At 44.3% G+C, this 27,026-nt stretch overlaps 1 protein-coding gene across 4 annotated transcripts in view; it reads right to left on the bottom strand.

Moving 5' to 3' along the window:
* ACKR2 (atypical chemokine receptor 2) overlaps positions 1 to 27,026 on the bottom strand; it is an 87,310-nt gene that overhangs the window by 2,380 nt on the left and 57,904 nt on the right. Inside the window, exon 1 of one of the 4 annotated variants that reach the window (XM_005222428.5) lies at positions 5,039 to 6,343. The exons of 2 other annotated variants lie outside the window; for them this stretch is intronic. In XM_005222428.5, coding sequence (XP_005222485.3) covers positions 5,039 to 5,195 — 157 coding nt within the window. In that variant the 5' untranslated portion in view covers positions 5,196 to 6,343. 4 annotated transcript variants of the gene reach the window in all.

Below are 27,026 nucleotides of genomic sequence, written 5' to 3'. Positions count from 1 at the left end.
AGCAGGACTGGACCTACACCTGGGGGTAGAGGAGCTGAAATAGGGGTCAGAGCCTCACATCGGGGCAACTGTGTAGGACAGAGGAGAAGCATTTAAGGCTGTTGGAGAGCAAAGTAGCTGAGCTGTGACAGCGTGAATGGAATAGAATCACACAGACAATCCTTGCTGCAGCCATACATACCCTGGACAGGGATGCAAGTCCCCTAGGAAGTACAGGGGCTGGGAGTTGGAACGTAGGGATTGGAGAGCAATCCCAAGGCAAGGTCTGCTGTTGACTGTGAGGAGACGGACCAATGGGGCGTGAAGGAGGAGATCTCAAGGGGAAATCCCTGTGGAGGAAAACCAGGCAACCATGGAGCCAAGGTGATACTGCAGAGTTACGTGCAGGGGATGGAGCCATCACTGTAGTCTCTCTCTCCCCACATGCCAGCAGTGACAGCTGAACAGAGAAGCTCCAGAGAGGCTGGCCCTTTAAGTGCCTGATGCACCAAGCAACAGGAAAGGACCAGCCAAATAGGCTCTCTGACCGCCTGCTGACGGAGGCTAGAAAAAGACTATGATAGGGCCATAGCTCTCAGAGTTCTTCTAGGTCTTCATAGAATTGATCAACTTCAGCTTCTTGGGCATCAGTGGTTGGGGCATAGACTTGGATTCCTGTGATGTTGAATGGTTCTGCCTTGGAATCATATCATATTTGAGACTGCACCCAAGTACTGTATTTTGGACTCTTGTTGACTATGAGGGCTACTCCATTTCTCCTATGGGATTCTTGGCCACAGCAGTAGATATAATGGTTATATGAATTAAATTCACCCATTCCCATCCATTTTAGTTCACGGATTCCTAAGATATCAGTGTTTACTCTTGCCATCTCCTGCTTGACCATGTCCAGTTTACCTCGATTCATGGACCTAACATTTCAGGTTCCTATGCAATACTGTTCTTTACAGCATCAGATTTTACTTTCATCATCAGACACATCCACAACCAAGCTTCAGTTTCAGCTCTGGCCCAGCCACTTCATTCTTTCTGGAGCTATTAGTAGTAGTTCTCCACTCTTCCCCAGGAGCATATTGAACACCTTCCGATCTGGGGGGCGGGGGGGGATGACTCATATTTTGGGGTCAAGTCTTTCTGCCTTTTAAACATTTCATGGAGTTCTCTTGGCTAGTATACTGGCGTGGTTTGCCATTCCCCCCTCCATTTTGTCAGAACTCTCCATGACCCAACTGTCTTGGGTGGCCCTACACGGCATGGCTGATAGCTTCATTGAGTTACACAAGCCCCTTCAACATGACAAAGCAGTGAACCTTGAAGGAGAGATCTAGAAAACCTCAGAACTAACACCAAAAAAAAAAAAAAAAAAAGATATCCTATTCAACATAGGGGATTGGAATGCAAAAGTAGGATATCAAGAGATACCTAGAGTAACAGGCAAGTTTGACCTTGGAGAACAAAATGAAGCAGGGCAAAGGCTGCAAACATCCTTTTTCAACAACACAAGAGATGACTTTACACATGGACGTCACCAAATGGTCAATGCCAAAATCTCTTTTGGTATTTGGTCAAAACCAAAGAATGATTACGTTCTCTATAGCTGAAGATGGAGAAGCTGTATGCTGCTGCTGCTGCTAAGTCACTTCAGTCGTATCCGACTCTGTGCGACCCCAGAGATGGCAGCCCACCAGGCTCCCCCATCCCTGGGATTCCCCAGGCAAGAACACTGGAGTGGGTTGCCATTTCCTTCTCCAATGCATGAAAGTGAAAAGTGAAAGTGAAGTCGCTCAGTCCTATCCAACTAAAAGCGACCCCATGGACTGCAGGCTACCAGGCTCCTCCATCCATGGGATCTTCCAGGCAAGAGTACTGGAGTCGGGTGCCATTTCCTTCTCCAAGGAGAAGCTGTATACAGTTAGCAGATACAAGACCTGCAGCTGACTGTGGCAAATCATCAGCTCCTCATAGCAAAATTCAGGCTTAAACTAAAGAAAGCAGTGAAAACCACTAAGCCAGTCAGGTACAACTTAAATTCCCTATGAATATACAGTGAAGGTGACAATTTTTTTGTGTGTGTGAAGGTGACAAATTTAAGGTTTTAGATCTAGTAAACAAAGTGCCTGAAGAACTATGGACGGAGGTCCATAATATTGTACAGGAGGTAGCAAACAAAGCCATCCCAAAGAAAAAGAAATGCAAGAAGGCAAAGCGGTCGTCTGAGAAGGCTTTACAAATAGCTGACAAAAGAAGAGAAGTGAAAAGCAAGGGAGAAAGGGAAAGGTACCCCCAACTAAATGCAGAGCTCCAAAGAACAGAAAGGAGAGATGAGAAGGCCTTCCTCAATGAACAATGCAGAGAAATAGAGGAAAACAAGAGAAAAGATAAGATGAGAGGTCTCTTCAAGAAAATTGGAAATATCAAAGGACAATTTCATCCAAAGATGAGCACAATAAATGGCAGAAATGGTAAAAAAAACCTAACAGAAGCAGAAAAGATCAAGAAGAAATGGAAAGAAGAGGTATACAGAAAAGATGTTAATGACTGGGATAACGACAGTGGAGTAGTCTCTCACTCAGAGCCAGACATTCTGGAGTATGAAATCAAGGGGGCCTTAGGAAGCACTGCTGTCAATAAAGCTAGTGGAGGTGATGGAATTTCAGCAGAGCTATTTAAATCCTAAAAGATAATGCTATCGAAGTGTTGCACTCAATATTCCAGCAAATTTGGAAAATCCAGCAGTGGCCACAGGACTGGAAAAGGTTAATCCTCATCCCAAATTCCAAGAAGGGCAGTATTAAAGAATGTTCAAACCACTGGAAAATTGCACTCATCTCCCATGCTAATAAGGTTATGCTCAAAATCCTCCAAGTTAGACTACAATAGTACGTGAACCAAGAACTTCCAGATGTTCATGCTGGGTTTAGAAAAGGCAGAGAAACCAGAGATCAAATTGCCAATATTTGCTGAATCATAGACAAAGCAAGGGAATTCCAGAAAAACATCTATCTCTGTTTCACTGACTATGGTAAAGCCTTTGACTGTATGGATCATAACAAACTGTGGAGGGATGGGAATACCAGAACATCTTACCTGTCTCCTGAGAAATCTGTATGCGGGTCAAGAAGCAACAGTTAGAACCCTGTATGGAACAACTGACTGGTTCAGGACTGAGAAAGGAATACAAGACTGTTTATTGTCACCCTGTTTATTTAACTTAAAACGCTGAGCACATCAGGTAACATTCCCAAGGACACACAGCGAGTGTACTGCAGGATTAGAAATCAAGTCCCAGAAGCTGGCTCAAGATCTGGAGGCTTGAACCATGCAGTGGGAGCTGCTGTGAGCCCTCTCAGACTCACAGAATCGACAGTTGCCCTCTGCATGGCCCCCCTTGAGAAGCATGGCATTTGGGTTCATAGCAATGTATAAAACACAATGAAAACAATGCAACCCAGTCCTGACAGTTACGGGAAGCTTTCTTATACCCTAGCGCTTGCAGGTCCTCCTGGCCTCCCTGTGAGAAGGGGAGCAGGTATGCCCTCCCTGGTTTCACAGGAAGCCCAGGGCCATACCACAAGCCAGGCACGTTTGACCCTAGAGCCCTCAACACTGAGTCCTGGACCACTGCACACACGATCCCTCTTTGTTTTTCTAATATGCATTTTTCCTGATTACCAAAGTAATATATGCTCAATGTAAAATGTGAAAATAGAAGAAAAAATAGAAAAGAGACTAAAAATCTCTCCCTAATCCTACCCTGCCCCCTCTAAAGTAACCCTTGGGAACATGCTGGTATACCTTTTCTTTTCCATGCCCAGAGTCCCCATCTGCCTCACTGATCTTTCCTGGGTGTGAGATTCACCTGCTGGCTTCCTGGCTGGAAGAGAGTGGCCTTGCCCAGTCCCCATGGAGTAGGGGGCCCCTTGCAGCCACCTGATAGACATGCCATCTCCTGCTCCCTGGGATCCGTGAGGCCCACCCACTCCCCACGCTCCCTGGGACCCCACATTACTCAATGTTTCCTGGCTCTTATCAGGAAACAGGGATGTTTGTGACATTGATGAAATCACAACAACAACCCCTCCACCCAAAGTTTCCTTCAATTAATAAAAACTAGGTAATTTTAGAACCCGGCTCTTCAAGGAGCTGCTGCGGAAGATTTTCACATCTTTCTTGAATCATTTTTGCTCCCCACTCCTTTTTTTTTTTGCTTCTCTTGTTGCCTGAACTTTCACCACTTCAGCTCCTGGTTTTCATTTCACCATTATCCTGGGGTAAAAATGAAACACTCACCCCACTGCCACTACCCCCAGGGAGAGTGGTATACTCAGCATGGTGCAGCATGGAGGAACAGACTACAGGCTGGTTCACTTCATGGCTGAGCATCCATGAGCGAATTACTTAACCTCTCTGAGCCTTAGTTTTCTCAACTCAGAAATGCTTCCCTGGTGGTGTTTCTATAATATTAGTTAATAATTAAATAAGTGCCTAGCACATGACTATTGGTTTCCCCTCCAGGCCCTAAAATGACACTTGGCTCAAGTTGGGATGGATAAAAGGATATCCTGGGGCTGTTTGGGACAGATGGAGGGTTAAGATCTTGTCAGGGTTTGGGGATAAAAAGAGAAGGATGTGGGCTTTTAAGAAGAAAGTGTAGATGTGTGCTGGAAACCTCAGCCCTGGGAGTGGGGCCCCTTAAAGGCTACCTCATCTGTCCACATCACAGTACAGCCCAGAGAGCAGAGGGAACAGCTGAGGTTACCCAGCCTCATCTGGTACCAACCCTCAGGGATTTCCCAAACCCACAAAGCAGATCCTCAGAGCCAGAGTCAAGGGCGTAAGGGGCCAGCAGGCCACCTTCCTCCTCGGCTGCCTGGGCCACTGCTCCAACAGCTGTCCTAAAGAGAGAGTGCCACGCTCACCCTACTTAGCTCCTGTCTCTCCCCACACCTGTCCCCTCTCCTGGCCACAGGATCTGGTCTCTCCCTGTAACCCCTACATAGGACCCACCCACCCCATTCCCAGAATGGCTGAAACCTACCAGAGCCAGACCCACTTGCCTGTGGACGCCCGCCTCGCAACCAGGAGGAGAGCAGCAGCGTCTGTGTCCCTCTTCCTCGGGAAGCACGGAGGGAGTGACTCTTCTTTATAAGCTCTTCCCCTCCCCAGACGGCTTCCTGCCCGCATCCTCTCTGCATATCCCTTGTGCCTGCCCCAGCCCCACCTCAGCTGCACACTGAACTTGAGTCAAGCCCAAATGACCGCCTCGTTGAAAGATCACCACCCCCAAAGATACACTAATTATTTTAGAAAACATGTGTCCCCAATCACACTTTTCTGGAACCATTCTCTTGCGGCTGGGCCAAGGACACAAAACGCCTCAGTCCAGGCTTCCAGGCTTTCACTTACTCTTGTCCCCTATCTTAAGTAGTCTTCCCAGCCTCCAGCTTCATCGGTCCTGGATTCTGCGCCCCCCGCCGCTCCCTGCCCCACCACCCAACTCTCCTCTGACGGTAACTCCGCACAATCAGAGCTGTGTCTGGCTCACCCATAGTGACATCAGTTCTCTCATCTACCAGACTTTTCAGGCCAACTTCACTCTTTCCCCTTCCCTGCTCCCCCCGCCAGTTCCATCACAGCATAAATCTCTTCAGAGCCAGCTGTCTGTTCATGTCTGCTCAAGGACCATATGTGACCCACCAGGCTGAGCCCAGGGCCAGGCAAATGCAGACCGAGTGAATGAATACACGTGTGGAACACACTGCCCGTCACGCGCTCGGCAGTATGAGGGTACCTACCTCTCCACCAGGATGGCACCTGTGGTCCACTGTGAGTCTCAGCCACCTTCATCTCCAACCCCACTGCCAGCCTGACACAAAGCAGATGCCTGGTGAATGCTCACGGCCCCTATCTGAACTGAGCAGTTAACAGAATAATGGCAGGTGGTTACAGGCACTGGCGATAGGGTCACACAGAGCTGGGCTTGAACCTGGCTACGTACGTGCTGTGTGACCTAGAGAATGTACCCTCACCTCTCTGAGCCTTGGTTTTCAGATCTTTTTGGGGAGGTGGGGTTGGTGTCTCCCTCAGACAGGCATGAGAACTAAGTGTCCCCAGAGAGGTGGACAAAGACAGACATTTGCCTTTCTCTGGGGTCCACAGGCCACAGGAGGCCAAGCCTGTGATGGGTTCCACTCCCAACAGTGGGGAGCAAGGGACCTTCCTCGTGAGTGGGTTTCCAAGTCTCTCTGGGGCAAATGTTAATTACCAATAGGGAGAATAAGGCCACAGAGTCCTGGTTCCATCTAGGGGAACAGCTAGGTTCTAGAACTTGGGCTTCTTCCTCACCACCCCCTTTTTAATTTTTTTTTAATTTTTTAATTAATGTTAATTTTTAAATTTAAAATAATTTTTAGACTTGCAAAAATTGTGCATAGAATTCTTGTTAACATATTATATAATCATAACACAATTATCTAAACCATGAATATCATGGCATAATATCATTAACTGGACTTGCCTAGTAGCTCAACAGTAGAATCCACCTGCCAATGCAGAAGATGTGGGTACAGTCCCTGGGTCAGGAAGATCCCCTAGAGAAATAAATGGCAACCCACTCCAGTATTCTTGCCTGGAGAATCCCATGGACATAGCCTTGCAGGCTACAGTCCAAGGGGTCATCAAAGAGTCAGACATGACTTAGTGACTAAACAACAATAATACTTCAACTAATCCACAGACCTACTTGAATGTCACCAACTGTCCCACTAGTGTCCTCTCTGGTCCTGGATCCTAAGCAGAACCCCGTTGTGCATTTGGCGGTGGTGCCTCCATGGTCTCTCCGCTCTGGGACAGTTCCTCAGCCTTGTTTTGTCTTTCATGACCTTCACCATTTTGAAGAGAACTGTAGAATGAACCTAAATTTTGGTTTGATGCTTCTTCATGATTAGATTGAGGCTATGCATTTTGGGTAGGAACATGTGTTCCAGAGAAGCGATGTGTCCTGCTCACTACATACCAGAGGTAACCGATTTCAGTATAGCCCATTACTGACCATGCTAACTTTGATCACTGGGTAAGGTGGCTTCTGCCAGGTTTTTCTTCAGCGAAAATACTGATTAACCCTTTGTAATTAATAAGCATCCTGTGGGGAGGTATTTTGAAACTATGTAAATATCTTGTATCTTCTTATACTTTCACTACTAATTTTAGCACCCATCAAATGATGCTTTCTGACAACAATTATTACTGTGGTGTTTGCCGAATGGTGATTTTCTATTTCCATCATTCTTTCTACATTTATTAACTTGAATTTTACCATTAAGAATCGGTCCTATTTATTTATATATATTGGTAGAGACTCATGAGTACTACTTTCATTTCATTTTTGATGTTCAAATCATCTCATGCTCTTTTGAAATATTTCAACCCATCTGCTTCCTGCTGACTTAATTTCCCAGCCACAGTTCATCATGGTGGGCAGGGCAGGATACTGGGGCAGGTGTCTTTGCATGAGTGGCCAGGTTTCCCTAAAATTCACTCAGGCATCTTCCCAGTAAAAGCTGGGCCTTTTCCTGGAATAGGCAGGTTCCAGTCAGAGGAAGTCAGTCATGGGCTCCAATGCCAGGAAGGGCTGACCAGGTAGGTCCACATCCTTCCACTGCCTTCCAGTCCATCATCCTGCTCTCCACCCCAATCCTGACCTGGCCCATGGCAGTACCAGCCAACCTCATGCCCTGAGCTTTTCATTCTCGACTCCCCTTTCTCTGCTCTGCTGCAGGGACAGTTGCTGAGAAGCCTGGGTGGCAGACAGCTGGGCAACATTTACCCAGATTCATAGAGAGGAACTGCGCTCCACCCAAGAGATAGCTGACAGGTGTCCTTCACCAGCTCCAGGGGCAGCCAAGGCAGTGAGTGCAGTGCACTGCAGCAAGAGAAACTGGCCAGGGAGCAGCGGGACTGGCCCATGTCCAAGGGAGCTGAGGGAGACGGGGGGCTCTGAGCTCATTCTCTTTGCTCTCTTTAATAAGACTGTCTGACCTGCGGAAGGGGTGGACTCAGTCTCTGATGCCAGCCAGCCAGGATGCTCACAGGCCTCTCCCATAGGGCACAGTGCCCTTGGACTACAGGTCTGTGACTTGACAATCTTTACTATTCCGACATACTCCTAACTCACTGAACACATTTATTAACTACAGTGAAAAGTGGCATCACATTTTTAAAACAGCTGCTTCTCTCTTCAGCTGAGCACGGACTGTGAATCTGCCAAGCTTCTGCATGCAGCCTGTCCTCCACGAGCCACCTGAAGGCCTGTCTCCCCCGCCACGAGCCTCCCCAAGTCCCTCCAGCCTACCCTGATGCCTGGCTCTGAGCCTCTGCACGCAGAGTACCCAGCACTACCCACACTACACAGGAATGGGAGAGGCAGCTGGTTAATTTGTTGACGGAGTCCAGCCAAACTTGACAAACTGGATTTTAGAGAAAGGAGTCCTGGTTTGGCCCAGCCTCAGCTTCTGTCTCACTCGCTGTCTCTCTTTCTCCGTTTCTCTGTAATCCTTAGGCAAAGCTCACCCCATTCTGGGCTGGGCCCACGAGGGCATTAGTCTGGTCCAACTCCAGGGTTTTAGAGTTGGAAATCCTAGAGCACAGACTGGCTGCCCAATTCACAAGTTCTATAGGTGCCTATGTCGAGTCACTGATTCAATGTGGTGACAAATCTCAGAGCAGCTTCTTTCTACTATGCTCCACTCATGGCCCAGCAGGAGAAAAATGATGTTTATCTCACCTCTTCCTACACCTTCTGGGCCCCTCCAGTCACCCCAGACATGTGTTGTCTCCCCTTCCGTACATCTGCCCAGGGCCTCGTGCTCAGGGCCTCATGAGGGGGCTGATTTCAGTTAAGGTGGGTGAGGGGTGTGTAACCTTCTCACCACTCAGCAGCCCCTTGCCAGGGTACAAATATACCTGTTTGTAATCAACATATTTATTCCTTTATCACAATACCTTCAACCACATATTCCATGTTAATATAGTGGTTCACCACATGCCTTCTCTGTGAGTTGGGCCAAGCTGAGGTTATCACACCCATTTTGTGGACGCGGCTGCCAAGGCTCAGAGAGGGAAAGTCACTTGCCCAGAAGCCTGTAGTTGATAGGCATCCCTGAACTTTCTGATTCCTACCCGAGTGCTCTCTTGCCCACAAGGTATGAGAATACTCTGCTTAATTCTTTGCTTCTTCCTTCTCCCTCCCTTCCAACTCAGACCTAATTAGCTATTCTAGGACAGAAATTATTTCTTACTCATCTGCGAATCCCTCACAGAAAAGCCCAGCGAGGGCTTGACATGAAGTAGAACTGTAATACAAGTGTACTAGGTGAATGGATGCTTCCCAAGTGACATTAGTGCTAAAGTAAAGAACCTGCCTGCCAATGCAGGAGACGTAAGAGACGCAAGTTCAATCCCTGGGTCGGGAAGATCCCCTGGAGGAGGGCATGGCAACCCACTTCAGCATCCTTGCCTGGAGAATTTCATGGACAGAGCCTGGTGGGCTATAGTCCATGGGGTCACACAGAGTCAGACACAACTGAAGCAACTTAGCATGTAGCACATGCTTTGATGTAGGAAGCTTCCCAGAATGACTTAAATCCACTCCCTGGGGCTTCTCTGGAGAGTGGTTGTAGAAGGTCGGTCAGGTCTGATGACATCCATGCTCCATCAGCTGGGTTACCCTATTGTTGGCTCTGGGACTTTGCCCATGAGGGCATGACTGACACCCAGCCAGAGTGAGGTCAGGGTCAGCAACCAGTAGCAGCTGCACACATCCTCGGGTTCCCAGTAAAGATGGCATCGTGTAGGGCTTGAAAACTGGTGCTCACAGCAAAGCCCAAAAGTAGGTAGGAGGCAAGGATGGGCTGAGGTGCCAGCTTTCCGTGGGTAAGTTCGTTTTGTGGAATTATTTTCTTTCAAACATTTTTCCGGTCTTGGAAAGTGTGAAAGCTGTTAATCAACTGTTGAAAACAGAAAGCCTTGCCAAACACTCCTTCACCTTTTTATCCCATCTGCCCAAGGCCCTCCCCACATGTCTGTCTCAGGTCCAGGAGGCCTAACTCTGCATTCCCACCCTCAGCCCCCAGCCAGGTGCTGATGGCAACTTCCTTCCAAATCCAGCTGTTTTCTCCACACCACATGTTTTATAGTTTTGTTAAGTTTATTTATTCTGGCAATTTTCAAATATATACTTTAAGAAAGTGCCAGAATAGTGTAAATAACTCTCATGGATCCATCATCCAGCTTCAGTGATTATCAACTAGTGGTCAATCTTTCTACTCATACTCCCACTCACTTATCCCTTCCTGTGTTCAGTTCAGTTCAGTCCCTCAGTCGTGTCCGACTCTTTGAGACCCCATGGACTGCAGCACACCAGGCCTCCCTGTCCATCACCAACTCCTGGAGCTTGCTCAAACTCATGTCCACTGAGTCAGTGATATCATCCAACCATCTCATCCTCTGTCGTCCCCTTCTCCTCCCTCCTTCAATCTTCCCAGCATCAGGGTCTTTTCAAATGAGTCAGTTTTTCACATCAGGTGGCTGCCGGGGTCCAGCCCCGGTGGATCCAGGGAATTCGAAGCGGGGACGGTGTCAGCGAGGATCAGGAAACAACTGCTTAATTAAACGTTAATTAAGGATATAAAGAGTAATAGAATAAGGATAGCTCAGTGAGGAAATTCAGTGGAGAAAAGAGGCTGAAATAAGGATAGCTCAGTGAGGAAATTCAGCGGAGAAAAGAGGCTGAATAATTCAGCCAGAAGGTAAGAGAAAGAACGACATGGTGAGACCAAGTTTCGGTGAACAAGGCCCACACTTTATTTTCCAAAGTAGTTTTTATACCTTAAGTTATGCATAGAGGATAATGGGGGAAGGGGTAGAGTCATGCAGCAAGCCAGGCTTTCTTCCTGCAAACTTACCATATGCAAAAGCTTAGGTGATTTGCATCATCTTCTGGCCCGGAGGCCTGTTAACATTTTAAGACCCTTTCTTCAGAAAACTTATTTTTCTCTAAAGGTGATTGGTCAGGAGCCACCCTCCAAAAGCATTAGATAAAGTTGCATTTCTACAGAGCAAAGGTGTGGTGGGCTATAACAAGAAAAAGAATTAACTCAAGGGTCCCAGGTTACAAACATTAAAGCTACTACTTACACCAATTATATTAATCAATACACTGCCAGGGACACAGCAGGTAAGGGATATGGAAACTTAGCAGCAAACATTGGCCCAACAAGTGAAAATCCCTTCACCAATACAATTTCTAATCAATCTTTTAACTACTCAAAAGAATCTGTGTTTAGACAGTTTAGAACATCTCCTGCCTCTCACAGTTGGGAGGCTCTGAACAATCACATGTGGCCAGAAAAACCTATTCAGGCAGGCTAGAGGATTTCCAAAGGAGTTTGTAGGTTGAAACACTGTCAGACCCAGGAATTATTAACTGGAGCTGTAAGCTAACTTTTTTCAGAGAGGTAGTGGGGGACAGCCCCCCATAAAGTCAGAGGTGTAGGTGAAAGCACAAAGCAGAAAGTAGGCAGACTCTGGTTTTGGGTGTAAATGCTCGAGAATTTCCAGGGGAACCCCTGAGGCTCGATCCCGCCTTTGCTCCAGGGGAACCCCTGAGGCTCGATCCCGCCTTTGCGTATGCCGAGCCTCCTTCCTCATGACCTTTGTCATGGGCAGAGTTCCTCACACTGGCTCCCAGCAGTGATAGAATTCCAGTTGAGCTATTCCAGATCCTGAAAGATGATGCTGTGGAAAGTGCTGCACTCAATATGCAATATGCAATATGCACTCAATATGCAATATGCCGGCTCCCGGCAGCTGGCCAAGATATTGGAGTTTTAGCTTCAACATCAGTCCTTCCAATGAACACCCAGGACTGATCTCCTTTAGAATGGACTGGTTGGATCTCCTTGCAGTCCAAGGGACTCTCAAGAGTTTTCTCCAACACCACAGTTCAAAAGCATCAATTCTTCGGTGCTCACCTTTCTTTATAGCCCAACTCTCACATCCATACATGACTACTGGAAAAACCATGGCTTTGACTAGACCAACCTTTGCTGGCAAAGTAATGTGTCTTCTTTTGAATATGCTGTCTGGGTTGATCATAGCTTTTCTTCCAAGGAGCCAGCGTCTTAATCTCATGGCTGCATCACCATCTGCAGGGATTTTCGAGCCCTCTCACTGTGTCCACTGTTTCCCAGCTATTTGCCGTGAAGTGATGGGACCAGATGCCATGATCTTCATTTTTTGAGTGCTGAGCTTTAAGCCAGTTTTTTCACTCTTCTCTTTCACTTTCATCAAGAGGCTCTTTCGCGTTTCTTCACTTTCTGCCATAAGGGTGGTATCATCTGCATATCTGAGGTTATTGTTATTTCTCCCAGAAAACTTGATTCCAGTTTGCACTTCATCCAGCCCAGCATGTCTCATGATGTACTCTGCATATAAGTTAAATAAGCAGGGTGACAATATACAGCCTTGACATAATCCTTCCCCGATTTGGAACCAGTCTGTTGTTCCATGTCTGGTTCTAACTGTTCCTTCCTCACCTTCATACAGATTTCTCAGGAGGCAGGTCAGGTGGTCTGGTATTCCCACCTCTTTCAGAATTTTCCACAGTTTATTGTGATCCACACAGTCAAAGGCTTTGGTGTAGTCAATAAAGCAGAAATAGATGTTTTTCTGGAACTCTCTTGCTTTTTCAATGATCCAACGAATGTGGGCAATCTGATCTCTGGTTCCTCTGCCTTTTCTAAATCCAGCTTGAACATCTGGATGTTCACAGTTCACAGACTGTTGAAGCCTGGCTTGGAGGATTTTGAGCATTACTTTACTAGCGTGTGAGATGAGTGCAATTGTGCGGTAGTTTGAGCATTCTTCGGCATTGCCTTTCTTAGGGATTGGAATGAAAACTGACCTTTTCCAGTCCTGTGACCACTGCCGAGTTTTCCAAATTTGCTGGCATATTGAATGCAGCACTTTCACAGCATCATCTTTCAGGATTTGAAATAGCTCAACTGGAATTCCATCACCTCCACTAGCTTTGTTCGTAGTGATGCTTCCTAAGGCCCACTTGACTTCACGTTCCAGGATGTCTGGCTTTGGGTGAGTGATCACATCATCGTGGTTATCTGGGTCATGAAGATCTTTTTTGTATAGTTCTTCTGTGTCTTCTTGCCACCTCTTCTTAATATCTTCTGCTTCTGTTAGGTCCATACCATTTCTGTCCTTTATTGAGCCCATCTTTGTATGAAATGTTCCCTTGGTATCTCTGATTTTCTTGAAGAGATCTCTAGTCTTTCCCATTCTATTGCTTTCCTCTATTTCTTTACACTGATCACTGAGGAAGGCTTTCTTATCTCTTCTTGCTATTCTTTTTAATTCTACATTCAAATGAGTATATCTTTCTTTTCCTCCTTTGCCTTTAGCTTCTCTTCTTTTCTCAGCTATTTGTAAGGTCTCCTCAGACAACCATTTTGCCTTTTTTGCATTTTTTTGTGGGGGATGGTCTTGATCACTGCCTCCTGTACAATGTCATGAACCTCCATGCATAGTTCTTCAGGCACTGTCTATCAGATCTAATTCCTTGAATCTATTTGTCACTTCCACTGTGTAATCATAAGGGATTTGATTTAGGTCATACCTGAATGGTCTGGTGAATGGTCTAGCCATTCACTATCACAGTAATCCAAATCTATACCACAGCAGTAATGCTGAAGAAGCTGAAGTTGAACGGTTCTCTGAAGACCTATAAGACCTTCTGGAACTAACACCCCAAAAGATATCCTTTTCATCATAGGGGACTGGAATGCAAAAGTAGAAAGTCAAGAGATACCTGGAGTAACAGGCAAGTTTGGCCTTGGAATACAAAATGAAGCAGGGCAAAGGCTAACAGAGTTTCACCAAGAGAATGCACTGGTCATAGCAAACAGTCTCTTCCAACAACACAAGAGAAGACTCTACACTTGGACATCACCAGATGGTAAATATCAAAATCAGACTGATTATATTCTTTGCAGCCAAAGATGGAGAAACTCTATACAGTCAGCAAAAACAAGACTGGGAGCTGATTGTGGCTCAGATCATGAACTGCTTATTGCAAGAGGTTATACTGGGAGAAACTACATGAAAGGGATATAGGATCTTTCTGTATTATTTCTTGCAAATGCATGTCTAAAATTATGGTAAGATGATTTTTAAAAAGGTAAAAAATTATTCTGAAATACAGTTCTTAAAGTATTTTTTAAAACACATTTATGAAACAGTAACATATGCCTTTCATTATTAACACATTTAAAAAGATATAGCAACAAATCTTACAACTACTATGACAGTGATAAATATAAATTATATTTTTAAGATACCTGTGACAAGATCCTGCTAATAACACTACTTTTTGGTTGCTTACAGTCATAATCAAACATGTTAATTTTGTCAGAGGTTAATGAAAATAAAGGGGTTTCCCAGGTGGTGCTAGTGGTAAGAACCCACCTGCCAATGCAGGAAATGTAAGAGATGCAGGTTCAATCCCTGAGTTAGGAAGATCCCTTGCAGAAGGGCATGGCAACCTACTCCAGTATTCTCGCCTGGAGAATCCCATGAACAGAGGAGCCTGGCAGGCTACAGTCCTTGGGGTCCCACAGAGTCAGACACGACTGAAGCAGCTTAGCATGCACACAATGAAAATAAAAATGTAAATTTTCTTCCTATCAAAATTCAGGGTTCCCTCCCTGAGTCATATCATGGGCCCCCAAGTTAAGGACTCCAGCTTTGCTTAAAATGACAGCTTTCTTTCCTCTGTCTCACAAGCTATAATGGACACAGTGGGTAAAGAGTAGTAGTGGGAGCATCTATGGAGGACGTGGTGGCCACACTGCATTGGTCATGGTGGCATGGAGCATTTTTGAAATGTCAATTCATGCTTCCCCATATTGACTTTCCCTTTACTCAAACAGCAAGATCTTAGAAAAAGTCTGAATTTTCCTTGTCCTTTGAGTACAGGAGTTTGAGGATATTAAGGTTCTCTTTCTGCCCTTCATCAAACTAAAAACTTATTCCGCAGGCTGGGGAGAAGATGAGGGGCCTGAGGGAAGCATGTCACTCTAGACACTAGATGACCCTGGGCTCTGCTTCCCCATCAGAGACCTGGGGTTTCTGGGATCAAGGGAAAGAGGGACATGGCACATTGTGAGTCTAAGTTGAGTACAGCTACAGGCAGCCCCATCCCACTCCCTAGCTTGGCACAGATGCAACAAAATGAGGTACTCAGTGAACTGCCAGGCCTGAAGGTGCTGGTGGACCATCCTGAGTGTGCATATATAGGGCTGGAGACCAACTGGGAGGCAGAAAAATGTCTAAGTGGAGGCCTGTATGGGCAGATTCCACCAAGAACCATGTGGCATAGTGCTTGCCTTGGCCCTGACTGAGTCTCCTAGACCTGATGCAATTCCAGGCAAAGGGTGATCCTCACACTGACTGATATTTCTTTTCCATTATCCTGTGGAATGCAGTCACAAAACAGAAAATAAGTTGTTCTTGAAAATATGATATTTTTTTGTATATTGAGTTTGTGTTCAAGAGCTACTGGCACTTTCAGAATCCAAGGGCATAGCTTCTGCAGCAGGTGCCACTGCTGGTGCTCCAAGACCCAACCCTTCCTTATACCCACTGGCTGACTCCCAACTGGCAACACCCACTATGCCATGTCTCAGGGCTTGCTCTGGCTAACAAAGCCTGTTTTACCTCTGCCTCCCCAACAGTGCCGTGCGCCAGAAGTTCCAAGGAAATAATGTTCTCGCCCCCTCAAGAGTCCTCAGCAGTCGCCCGGCCAGAAGTTCCAGAGAACTAAAACATCCCACCCCATCAAGGGTCCGTAACCAATGACTGGGCCAGAAGTTCCAGGGATACAACACTTTCTACCACCTCAAGAGCCCTCAACTAGGGATTTCCCTGCTGGTCCAGTAGCTAAGACTCTGCACTCCCAATGCAGGAGAGCAGTTCCTTGAGAGTCCCTTGGACTGCAAGGAGATCCAACCAGTTCATCCTAAAGGAAATCAGTCCTAAATATTCATTGGAAAGACTGAGGCTAAAGCTGAAACTCCAATACCTTGGCCACCTGATGGGAAAAACTGACTCATTTGAAAAGACACTGATCCTGGGAAAGACTGAAGGCAGAAGGAGAAGGGGACAACAGAGGATTAGGTGGTTGGATAGCATCACCAACTCAGTCGACTTGAGTAAGCTCCAGGAGTTGGTGATGGACAGGGAAGCCTGGTGTGCTGCAGTCCATGGGGTCACAAAGAGTCGGACATGACCGAGTGACTGAACTGAACTGGGTTAGATCCCTTGTCAGGGAACAAGATCCCACATACTGCAAAGGGGATAAAGATCCCCTTCGCCACAGCTAACCCGGGCACAGACAAATATACTTAAAAAAAAAAAAAAAAAGCCACCAGTAACCCTCAGGTGAATGGTCTGTACTGTTATCCTGAATTTCCCAAACAGGATTACATGACCCTCCCTCACCTGTCTCACTTCCCCACTATCCTGCCTGTGTTTCCACCTCCCAAATAAACTACCCACTTGAACCACATGACACTGCCAATGGCTGATCTTCTTTGCTTTATTTTTAAAAAATGAATGCAACTGTATAAATAAAACTGAAACTAAAATCTATACTCACATCCCTGTCTCGGGGTCTGCTAAGACATTTATCTATTACATACTCCACCCAAGAACTGTCCCCTTGAGCTGCCACCAAGCCCTCTCTGCAGTGGGTCAATGGGAGGAAACTGCTGAACCAAATTCAGGGGAAGGATCCCCTGGGAGCTGGAGAGGCCCAGTGTGCCTCCTCTGGTTCCACAGGAGAGCTGAGGTAAAGGACACAGAGGCTGCTTCAGGTTGGGAATACGCTCCACCCAGATACTACATATCACAGTGGGAAGTGTGGCCACAAAATGAGGAAACCATGAGATAATGAAATGCTATGAATGGAAATGTGATGAAATCTTTGGAAGCTGAAGCCTGGGATGTGGAGTGAAAAACTGCAAAAAGGAATATCTGTATGATCTCAGGACGGTGACCGTGAAAAGTTCTGGGGCCCTATTTGGCCTGATCCCAGGCCTCCCTCCTAGAGAACTCAATCCCTAGGAGGTGGAGGTGGAGGGCTCTGGGCTTATAAATGGGCTGGAGAACACCTTGGCTAAGTCTGAATCCCAAACATAACCTAACACGTTAGCCACCCAGCAAAATTAGCCTGCCTCCATGGCTCGGAGGGTGTGGGGATCCCCCCGCTAGACAGTGGAGCAGGAGCAGAGCTTGGACTAGAAGCCAGGCCTGTTTCTCTCTGAGCAGATACTTTTGCCTGTAACCCAACAGGAAATGCATTTTACCCAGCAAGCGACTACACAAGTTTCATAAAAAAAATAAATGCCCTGACAATCCGTAACACATTTTGACATTTTCAATTTTATTCTGTTTCATATTTCTAAAATGCTGGACATAACACATTAAGTGATTTCACAACTCACTTCTGGGTGGTGACCCACAGTTTGAAATACTGCCCTTGAATGTATCCAGAAATGAAAGTACATGGACAGGAATTCTAGGCTTTTCCTAAATACTGTGTATTTACTGTCAGCCTCCATGTCCCATCCAAGGCTGCAGAGAATACTGGGCTGGGCCAGGAAATTAAAATTCTGCAAAGTGGACACAGAGAACTAGTGGTTGCCAAGGTGGAAGAGGGGATGCATTGGTCATTTGAGATTAGCAGGTGCAAACTATTATAGATTAACAATGAGGTCCTGGTGTATATATAGCATAGGGAACTATATTCAACATCCTGTGATAAACCATAATGGAAAAGAATATGAAAAAGAATGTATTAATATATATGAAAACGAATATCTATGTAACTACTCACTTTGCTATATAGCAGAAGTTAACACAACATTGTAAATCAACTATACTTCAATAAAATAGAAATTTTAAAGTAAAATATAAAATTCTGTAAGGTGAAGGTGATTCCTGTCTCCTAATCCAGTGATTCAAATCAGGCATTGCCATTGCTTTCACATTCTTTGCCACATCTCATACCACCTGTACTATGATTACTGTATGAATATTCTAAATCAATTCATCACTTTTTAAAACTTAAATACTCACACTAGCCTTGTCTTATGGAAATCAAAGGTTTGAAGTTACTCCCTGATGCAAAATAAAACTAAAACACAAATGATGAAAATAAAACACACTTTCTGTGTTCCACATTAAATTCCAGAACTTCTGGCTCTCCCAGTCCTGCTCCTTTCACAAGAAAATAATCCAGCCTTGATAGCTCAATACAAGCTGTCCTTAACCCCTACAAAGGCTTTGTCCTTCCAGACAGTCCACCTCCCCAATGATAATCCGCACCATCATCATGGCTAATGACATTTAAACTCATTCAGTCTTCACACTGGCCCTGTGACCTGGTCAGGTCACTCCCTTTTATAGATGAGGAAGCAGGTATGGAGAGATGAGGCAGACTTGCCCATAGTTAGGACATTTTGAACCCAGGTCATCTGAAAACAGAGCCTACGTGCCTAACTGCCCCCTCTGAAGGTGCTCATCGCCAGAGTCAGCCCTAGTGTTGCCTCTTACAGGATACCATCCTGGACTACACATCCATAATATTGTTCTGCCTCTGTTACCAAAGCACTCGCTTCTTGCCTGTTTAACTCACTGGAGGTCAATCATAGAACTGCTTGGATACACTGCCTCTACCAGGCTGGGAGCTTCTTGAAAGGATGGCAACATCTTATTCTTCTATGTATTTCTGTGTCCAATAGACTGTCTGAGGCATCAGAGGCCTTCAGTATTTCTTGGATCCTATGATCTTTTCTTGTTATTCAACAAGCACTCAGTATTCTTTGCAATTTACTAGCTCACAGGCTGGTTTCCAGTAAAGCGCTGGCAACAGAGGGAAGGGAAGACAAGTCAGAGACAACAGAATGAATGGGTCTTAACCTGCAGTCCACAGATCCCCACTGGACCCATGCCTAGGATACAGGTCTCTGAACTTAAGTGGAACAAGATTACATCTTTATTGTCACTGACCTCTCATGGAAATTCAGTATTTCCTTCTAATGGAATCTGACCTGTGACTCAGTCACTAGTAAAGTCACTAATAATTCCATTTCACATCACCATTGCAGCAGACATCACAAAATACACCCATCACTTCCTAAAAATTTTGGTTTTCAGACCCACAGCTGTATCTTGTATTTAAGACGCCGGTAAAGAAACACAGGTATAGCACATACCATGCCACAATTGGAAAAATATAGCTTAGCATCTGTATTTTAATAGGACTGGCATTTCTTAGCAATTTCAATAGCGTCAGTAATCTGTTTTATTTTATACTTTTTAAAACATTATTTTGAGATAGGCCCATAGGTTTCACCAGGCTGCCAGTGGAAACTATGGTCCAAAAAAGTTAAGAGCTGGGTTTGAGTTCAAACCTTAGTTCTGCCATTTATAAAACAAGTTACCTGGGCCTCAGTACCTTCATCAGTAGAATGGGGATTACTACCTACCTTATTGGATTAGCATCTAGCATCTGAATAAAACTGATTCCAAAACCAGCCTAGACTGCCTGGTGAGGCACACAAAGCCCAAGCATAGTGGAACCCTCAGTTGCCCACCTCTCCTGTCACAGAAGCCATTTGTCCCCCTCAGTGTGGCTGAGACCAGCTCCCTTTGGCTGGACATAAGGGCTAACTTCAGACCCTTCTTAGATGCTCTATCCCCATTCTGAGCTCAGCATCTGCACCCCACTCCCCAAATTGGCAGACATCCTGGAATATGAAGTCAAGTGGGCCTTAGGAAGCATCACTACGAACAAACCTAGTGGAGGTGATGGAATTCCAGTTGAGCTATTTCAAATCCTGAAAGATGATGCTGTGAAAGTGCTGCACTCAATATGCCAGCAAATTTGGAAAACTCAGCTGTGGCCACAGGACTGGAAAAGGTCAGTTTTCATTCCAATCCCAAAGAAAGGCAATGCCAGAGATGCACTCATCTCACACGCTAGTAAAGTAATGCTCAAAATTCTCCAAGCCAGGCTTCAGCAATATGTGAACCGTGAACTTCCTGATGTTCAAGCTGGTTTTAGAAAAGGCAGAGGAACCAGAGATCAAATTGCCAACATCCGCTGGATCATGGAAAAAGCAAGAGTTCCAGAAAAACATCTATTTCTGCTTTATTGACTATGCCAAAGCCTTTGACTGTGTGGATCACAATAAACTGTGGAAAATTCTGAAAGAGATGGGAATACCAGACCCCCTGACCTGCCTCTTGAGAAATTTGTATGCAAGTCAGGAAGCAACAGTTAGAACTGGACATGGAACAACAGACTGGTTCCAAATAGGAAAAGGAGTACGTCAAGGCTGTATATTGTCACCCTGCTTACCTAACTTATATGCAGAGTACATCATGAGAAACGCTGGGCTGGAAGAAGCAAGAGCTGGAATCAAGATTGCCGGGAGAAATATCAATAACCTCAGATATGCAGATGACACCACCCTTATGGCAGAAAGTGAAGAGGAACTAAAAAGCCTCTTGATGAAAGTCAAAGTGGAGAGTGAAAAAGTTAGCTAAGCTCAACATTCAGAAAACGAAGATCATGGCATCCGGTCCCATCACTTCATGGGAAATAGATGGGGAAACAGTGGAAACAGTGGCAGACTTTATTTTTGGGGGCTCCAAAATCACTGCAGATGGACACTGCAGCCATGAAGTTAAAAGACGCTTACTCCTTGGAAGGAAAGTTATGACCAACCTAGACAGCATATTCAAAAGCAGAGACATTACTTTGCCAACAAAGGTTCGTCTAGTCAAGGCTATGGTTTTTCCTGCAGTCATGTATGGATGTGAGAGTTGGACTGTGAAGAAGGCTGAGCGCCGAAGAATTGATGCTTTTGAACTGTGGTGTTGGAGAAGATTCTTGAGAGTCCCTTGGACCACAAGGAGATCCAACCAGTCCATTCTGAAGGAGATTAGCCCTGGGATGTCTTTGGAAGGAATGATGCTAAAGCTGAAACTCCAGTACTTTGGCCACCTCATGTGAAGAGTTGACTCATTGGAAAAGACTCTGATGCTGGGAGGGATTGGGGGCAGGAGGAGAAGGGGATGACAGAGGATGAGATGGCTGGATGGCATCACTGACTCGATGGACTGAGTCAGTGAACTCAGTGAACTCTGAGTCTCACTGAGTCTCAGTGAACTCTGGGAGTTGGTGATGGACAGGGAGGCCTGGCGTGCTGCAATTCATGGGGTCGCAAAGAGTCAGACACAACTGAGCGACTGATCTGATCTGATCTCTGATTCTGACTTTTAATACCATAGATTAGCTTTGCCCTGTTTTTAAAGTTTATTTAAATGTTGTTTAGTCGCTCAGTTGTGTCTGACTCTTTGCAACCCCATGGCATATATTTTGAAATGGCAACCCACTCTAGTATTCTTGCCTGGGAAATCCCACGGGCAGAGGAGCCTGGTGGGCTACTATCTATGGGGTTGCGAAAGGTTGGGACACAACTGAGCAACAAACATATATTAAATATATTCTTTTGTGTTTGTTTTGTTCAATATTATGTTTGTGAGATTGTATGCAGTTGTATTTCATCCATTCTCACTGCCCTGTAGGTTCTACCCAGTGGATATTCAATAAATTTGTCCATGTATCTGTTGACTTGGCATTTGAATAGAGTCCAGTTTAGGGTCTGCTTTGTGGGTGCTCCCTGGAGGGTAGCATCCACGCTTCTACCCAACCAAAATTGGTTTGGAGCTGGGGACTAATGACGCAATACACTCACAAGAGGATTTCAAAGATTAATCACATAGTAAAGCTTTCTGGGGACAGCAGGGCCCACACTCAAACCAGCATGTTTGGCTTAAGCAGAAGATGCAAGTGGCTCTAGTTTTTACAGTGGATGGAGAGAGGGGGATCAAAGGTGAAGACGCCCTCTCCCACTGGCTGGAGTTTCAGGAGTCTCACCTTCCCACTCATGCCAAGGAAGCAAGTATCTAGCTTTTCTTATTGGCATGTCCAGGAGTGGAGTGAAAAGGGAAAGAATAATGGGGCTTGCAGGCTATCATGGTCAAACATCAAAAATGGAATCAGACTCTTTCTTTTACGGTTATTATAAGTAGTACTGCTGTAACATTCTTGTACAAGCCTTTTGGCAAACATATCACACATTTCTAATGGGTGGGTGTCTCTAGGACTGCAATTGCTGGGGAATATGCTTGTCTTGGGTAAATACTGCCAAACAGTTTTTCAAAGTGATTATACCAAATTACATTCCCTTCAACAATATTTATGGCTGTACCAGTTTGTTTATCCACTCTGCAGCTGAGGGACATTTGGTTTGTTCCCATTTTGGGGGGGATTACAAATAAAGCTGCTGCAAACATTCATATGCAATTTTGGGGTAAACACAGGTTTTCATTTCTTTCGGGTAAAAACTAGGAATGGGACAGCTAGGTTGTATGGTAAGTCTACACTGTGCTGTGAGAGAAACCAGGCACACTGTTTTCCAAGGTGGCTGTGCATTTTGCACCTCCACCAGCAAAGTATGTGAGTTCAAACTGCTCCACAATCTCCTGAGTACTTGGATTGGTCAGTCTTTACTTTTAGTTATTCTTTTAAGTGTGAAGTAGTATTTAATTGTGCTACTGAGTTGTATTTCCTTAAGAACTAATGATGGTGAACATATATGGATGACTATATATGTTGCCATCCATATATGTCCTTTGGTGAAGTGTCTTTTTCAAATCTTTTGTCCATTTTTAAAGCTGAGCTGTTTTCTTACTGTTGAGTACAGCGGGCTCTCTGTTTATCTTGGATACAAGTTCTTTATCAGGCAGATGGTTTGCAAATATTTTCTCCTAGTTTGTGACTTGTGTTCTCGTTACCACAACAGTATCTTTTGAATAGCAGTAGTTCTTAATTTTAGTGAAGTACAAACAACTTTTCTTTTACGGATTGTGCTTTTTGTTTTTGTGTCTTACCTAAGAAACCTTTGCCTACCCTCAAGTCACAAAGATTTCTATAAATTTTATATTTTCAGGTTTTACATTTAGGCCTGTGACTGATGAGCCTATATTAACAAACTTCAAAAGGTATTTGAAAAAGGGTCTGATAATGGACACATTGAAAGAGGGCAGAGTTTACTTCCAGTAAAACACTCAAGATAGATTAGGAGGAAACTATTAGATACACATAGTTTCTGTGTATAGAGTCAAAAGTTAAGATTTTCTGCTAATTCAGAGTTTATCTTTCAGAAAAAACTGGCAAGAAGTTCTAGGGATGATGGGGGCTGCTTTCCTCTCTGAATCCTCCCTTTGATAGATGTATCACCTTTATATAATATTTATGCAGTAGTCTACAAATATGCCCTTTCAGTCTATAAATAATTTCACAGTCTTTGTTTGTTTTGCTTCTCTGCTCCTAAGAGGACCATTTGTTTAGCCCTTCAAAAAGTTAAGAGTTGAGAGGGAGATTTGTTTAATGTAACATGACAAACAAACCCTAAGTAGCATAACAAATACACAGAGTTCATCGTGTGATCAGGATAATTATTAATTTGTAATGAATAACTTTTAACAATCACCCACCAACGTCTAGGATCTACCTGAACCAACCGAAGAATTATTCATCTTATGGAGTGAAGAAACTTCACTTCTTTCATTTTATGGGTTATCTTCTTCTGTCTACCTTGAGCCACAGTTAAAGTTCATGAGCTATTTTATTCTTCCTTTTACAGAGGCAAACGACAACTCGTTGGTTCGGGAAGCCCCAATGGCATTAGTTGCAATAGGCCTTGTTCTAGAATTCCCACTGGTTTTACAATGGACTTTTCAAGTTAAAAACAAAAACCCAGTTCCAAGGATTATAAAAAGGACATAAAGCCAAATGTTTGTTGGTTCTCTATATTCCAAAGCAGCTAACCAGCAAAAATGCTGTGTCAGGGAGGATCCATGTTTTACTTAGGTAACCTTTAGGCAAGGGAAGTTTTTATAGCATCTATCACCTTGTGTACTGAAGGCAGAGTAAGCAGCAGTCAGCGGACTTTAGAGACAATGCTAAAGTCTGTGCACTAACTACTGGGTAGCCATGGGTCACCACTGCAAAGGCATTTGACGGAGAAGGCGTGGTGGAAAGGGGCAGGCACGAGGCTCCTGATGCACAGCAGTAAACTACAGTGGTAAGCAAGGTGAGGACTTCAGAATCCTACTACCAGCCCCGCATCTTTCATATCTAGACTTGAGGGTATTTACCTGGCAACTCCACACAGTCCCACGCTCTTGTGGTCTTCACCCAGGATATCTTGAATGCCACAAAGTAACCTCCTTTTCTTCCCAGGCTAAGACTTCCCAGGGCTCTGTGGTCTCTATGAATTACATCCAGATTTACCTTGTTCACTATCAGTTTTGATGCAGCTGTGGCCAGCCACCCTAGCATAGCTGAGCGTGGTCGAGGGCCCCACAGAATCCTGTGGGGATGGCCAACAGAACTCACAGGGCTTTTTCCATCTAGGTTCTTTATGGAAGTTCCTTTTCATAGACCTGTATCCTGCTGGAACATATGCGTTATATGGATTCTGTGGTGACCTGGGCTGCAGAGGAACCCGGGACATAGTTGAGAACTTGAAAATAAGAATGCAAAAGACAAGTAAGACAGCTCTCGGGGTTGGAGTGACACTACTGGAAAACTAGCTACATGTTGATACGGCTTGAGTCTTGAGATCTGGTCGATTGATGAACTGCAGCATTACCATTCATCTTGATCCTCAAAAGGGCTTCAGGCCATGTAAAGCCTCCTTGTTGCTAAGTTTTGTTTAGTTTTGCTTAGTTCCATAGTTTTGCCACTAGATCACCAGAGCTTTGGAATTTGGAAGGGATATGTGGTTTGTAATTTATAAAAACATGTTTGAAAAATTATCCCATAAAATCGAGAACATCAGTCTGAGTTAGGTATGAATCTATCTTTTCCCAGAGAGGAATGCATCTTTGGAGTTCTTCTGACTATGGTAGGATCTTCCTCCCAGGAGGGGTTTCCGCAGGCTACTCAGAGAATAAGCCTAACAATTCAGATCCAGTGGATGACAACTGACACTTATATCATCTTTTTGGGGTGCTTCCCCCCCGTTACCAGTGACAGAAGAAGGGCAGTGCACTTAAGAAATAAACCAATAAATTGGAAAGTCCAGGTCAAGCCTGGCATTTTTTATTCTATCATGCTCCTTCATCTGACTATGCCCTAGGATCACAGCTCAGATAGGCAGGAAGGAGGAGGAGGGGCCTGGGACCTCCTGTTGTCCATCCTGGTGGAGGCTATAAATAGGTAGCACAGGAGAGCAAGCTGCTAGTGTGTGGGCAGCCTTTTCTGTATCAGAGCCCCCTTTTCTAGGCTCTTTGGTGGTTCTTACATTGGAAATGACAAGGGCTATAGACCAGAACAGGGAGCATATATTCATATAATGGCCAGTTTTGTCTCAAGCATTTCCCTTTATGTATTTCAACTTCTTTAACTCATAAGCAAAGCCTTCCTGGGACGAAATTCATACTTATAAATCCAATACACTAAACTTTAAATATTAGGAGTCTAAAGGCCTCCAAGTGTTCCAATATCAAGAATAATTTTGTAAGATTTCACCTTAAAAAAATGTACATTGCTTAAACATTTCAAACCAGTTACAAAGCTGTCATTCTACTAGATCAAGATTACCCTTCCTGTGATACATTTATAAAATATCAAATACGCAAAGCCACTTACTTACTTCACACAAAAATGTTAATGCTAATGGGTCTTTTCCTTAACTATTCCTATGCTTTATTCATATTCTATTTATTTAACCTTTATTTCCAGGTTAAAAAATGCTTACGCACCTAAGGCAGGCAGTTATCATACCAGGGTCTGCTAGCAGACTCCTGGGCTGGAAGGAGGAGAAGCATATTTGAGAACCCATGGGCAACACTAAATTCTATATAAAGTTATGTTAATCACTCCATAATGTCAAAGGAGTAATAATTGGATGAAATAGTATATAATATATAATATCTTGGATTTGCTTTAAAATACTCTAGGGAAAAAAAAAGTTAAAATGTAAATATATACCTAAATACATAAATGTAGGCGTGATCACCTAGTCCATTTCCCTGTGTTCAAGTTTTATTTTATGTATTTTTTTCTCCCTAAAACTCCAAAGCTCTTAGTCACATTGATTACTTGACTAAGTTTTGAAATTCTAAGATACATAAACATATATGTTTGTGAGCTAAGTCACTTCAGTTGTGTCTGACTTTGCAACTCTATGGACCGTAGTTCACCAGGTTCCTCTGTCCATGGGATTCTCCAGACACGAATACTGGAACGGATTGACATGCCCTTCTCCAGGGTATCTTCCTGTCCCAAGGATTGAACCCATGTCTCTTAGATCTCCTGCGTTGCAGTTTCTTTACCACTGGCACCATCTGGGAAGCCCAAATATACATGCTTAGATATGTAAATACCTTTACATAAATATCTCTAGAGATCACTGAAGCCCTGATGGAAATGTGCATTCTTTCATATTCATAGAACTATGCAACATTTGAGGATCTTTAAAATTAGATCCATTTGGATTTTGGATATTTCGTATGGTTTTCTTCTGACTCAATGGCAGAACTTACAGATTCATGATACTACGTTCCCTTTGAATCAGATAATGTCTCCTAACTGCTATTTTTAACAGTTTCTGTATTCTTTATGACACTACTAAATGGATTAATATCAACACGATTGAGTAGTAACTCAATGGTAATGTTCAACAGTGTTTCTACTTAAATTCTTGATTCTGAGACTGTACTTCCTTTATTTTTATACTGAAAATGTTGATTCCTAAAATAATACACATAATCACTATTATGTTTACTTATATTTAGCACAAGAAAATGATTTT

This window comes from Bos taurus, chromosome 22, assembly GCF_002263795.3.
Source record: "Bos taurus isolate L1 Dominette 01449 registration number 42190680 breed Hereford chromosome 22, ARS-UCD2.0, whole genome shotgun sequence".
Lineage (NCBI taxonomy): Eukaryota > Metazoa > Chordata > Mammalia > Artiodactyla > Bovidae > Bos > Bos taurus.
The sequence above is the reverse complement of the archived record's forward strand: the minus strand, read 5'-3'. Positions and strand labels throughout refer to the sequence as shown.